General features: G+C 38.4%; 1 gene segment (V, D, J or C); it reads left to right on the forward strand.

The window, feature by feature from the left end:
• Nucleotides 1-1,170: 1,170 nt before the first annotated feature.
• On the forward strand, nt 1,171-1,758 carry LOC127686861 (Ig heavy chain V region M167-like). The segment is given in 2 exon segments: nt 1,171-1,278; nt 1,420-1,758. Coding segments are annotated over 2 exon segments (369 nt in total).
• Nucleotides 1,759-2,315: the final 557 nt, after the last annotated feature.

The raw sequence follows: 2,315 nt of genomic DNA on the forward strand, positions 1-2,315 counted from the left end.
GAGATTCTCAGGACCCAATAGGAGTTACCTTAGATGTTCAACAGTTGGGAAAGGGAACTCAAAGGGTTCACCTCAGGAGGAGAGATGTTGTTACCAACTCTCAGTCAAAATTTCTGACCCAAAGTATTCCTGGCTAAAGAACTGCAGGTGCAAAAATGGAGAAGAGATTGAGGAAAAGATGGTGCAGTGACTGGCCCAACTTGGAATCCACTTTATGTGGAAACACCAAGGCCTGACATTATTACCAATGTTGTGATGTGCTTTCAGATAGAAACCTAGCATGGTTGTCCTCTGAGAAACCCAACTAGCAGCTCACTGAGTCAGATGCAAATACTTACATCCACGCATTTGACTCAAGTTGGGGACCCCATTGGTTGAATTAGGGGAAGGATGGAAGAAGTAGAAGAAAAAGCCAACCCCATAAGAAACCAGGAGTCTCAACTAACCCTGACCTCTAGGAGTTCCAAGAAACTGATTCATGAACTTGTCAGTGTACAAGAGCTGGTCTGTGGCCCCTAATACATATATAGGAGAGAAATGGCTGGTCTGATTACAGTGGGTGATGATTCAAATATTCCTCAAGAGACATAAAACCCAGGAAGGAGGGAGGCCTAGTGGTGAGTGAGCATCCTCTCCAAGACACAGTATGTAGGAATGGGGAAGATAATGTTGGACAGGGAACCAGGAGGAGTGGAGCAATGACAGGATTGAAAATAAATTGAAAAAAATAATTTTATACATGAGTACAATATATCCATTCTTCTTTATCTTATCATAGGACACACAGGTTTGCCCTGTACACTCACAAAACATAAATCTCTCAATCAATCAATCAATCAATTAATTGATTTAATGAAACAATTTGAAAAAAAAGAAAATAAATGTAAATTCTAGTGCAGGAACAAAGAATATGAGCCCTTACATATTGTGAATAGGAAAGTGAATGTATTAAGATCACAATAAAATATTGTTGTGTTATCACATACACGTAATAAATAATTTCATAAGACTGTTACTGATAGCTAACTCATTCACTATATCCCTGCATTTTGAAACAATAACTTCACTCTCCCCATTTCAACCCTAGACCTGATGATATAACAGAAGTACATGCAAATTAGGCCTCCCTCAACACATGAAAAGCAACCCTCACTGTTTCTAGCAGTATGATCCAGTCCTGAATTCTACAATCTTCACTTTCAGAAATTAAAACGCAGCACAGACCTGTCACTATGAAGTTGTGGCTGAACTGGGTTTTTCTTGTAACACTTTTACATGGTAATTTATAGGGAACAAGAGTTCTCTCTCTCTCTCTCTCTCTCTCTGTGTGTGTGTGTGTGTGTGTGTGTGTGTGTAGGTGTGTGTGTGTGTGTAACATGGATAGTAGATATGTGTGACCAGGATTCTCTACTATTGCAGGTATCCACGGTAAGGTGAAGCTGGTGGAATCTGGAGGAGCGTTGGTACAGCCTGGGGGTTCTCTGACACTCTCCTGTGCAGCTTCTGGGTTCACCTTCAGTGATTTCTACATAGAGTGGATTCGGCAGGCTCCAGGAAAGGGATTGGAATGGATTGCTGCAAGTAGAAACAAAGCTAGGGATTATACAGCAGAGTACAGTGCATCTGTGAATGGTCGGTTTACCATCTCCAGAGACATTTCCCAAAGCATCCTCTACCTTCACATGAAAACCCTGAGAACAGAGGACACTGCCACTTATTACTGTGCAAGAGATACACAGTGAGGAGACTTCATTGTGAACCCAGACAAAAACTACAGGGTTTCTCAGTATCAACAGATGGCGCACATGACCAGAGAAAAAGATTGTATATTGCCTCTCCACATACTACTTTTTATCTGGAAAGTTGTCTGGAATTTATACTGCATTATCTACCACAGAAATATTTGCTGTGAAAATTGGCAACTGAATAAAATGCCTGAAGTGAAAGAAACTAATGTGGGTGCAAATTTCTCTTTGGCTTGAGGAAAATTTTGGAGACACAATGTGAAATAGTAAAAACACAGACATATTTGGATTTCCAATATATATTTTCTTTAGACATATTTCTCTACAACTTTTTGTGTAACAATTTAAAGTGTTACACTTTTACTATATATTGTAGTTCCAAGTTTTCTTTGAGAAATATATCACAGTCTTATTGAAATCCAAGAATTTGAAATTTAGAAAAGGATTAGTTCATTACGGTACTTCTCATTCTTAGAGTTTATTTGTATGATATAAATCTATTACATTAAATATCATGTAAGATAGAATTTATTTATACAATGTGAATCATTGTTGAAAAAGAATTTTCTA

The sequence above is a fragment of the Apodemus sylvaticus genome, chromosome 6 (assembly GCF_947179515.1).
Source record: "Apodemus sylvaticus chromosome 6, mApoSyl1.1, whole genome shotgun sequence".
In the NCBI taxonomy this organism is placed as follows: domain Eukaryota; kingdom Metazoa; phylum Chordata; class Mammalia; order Rodentia; family Muridae; genus Apodemus; species Apodemus sylvaticus.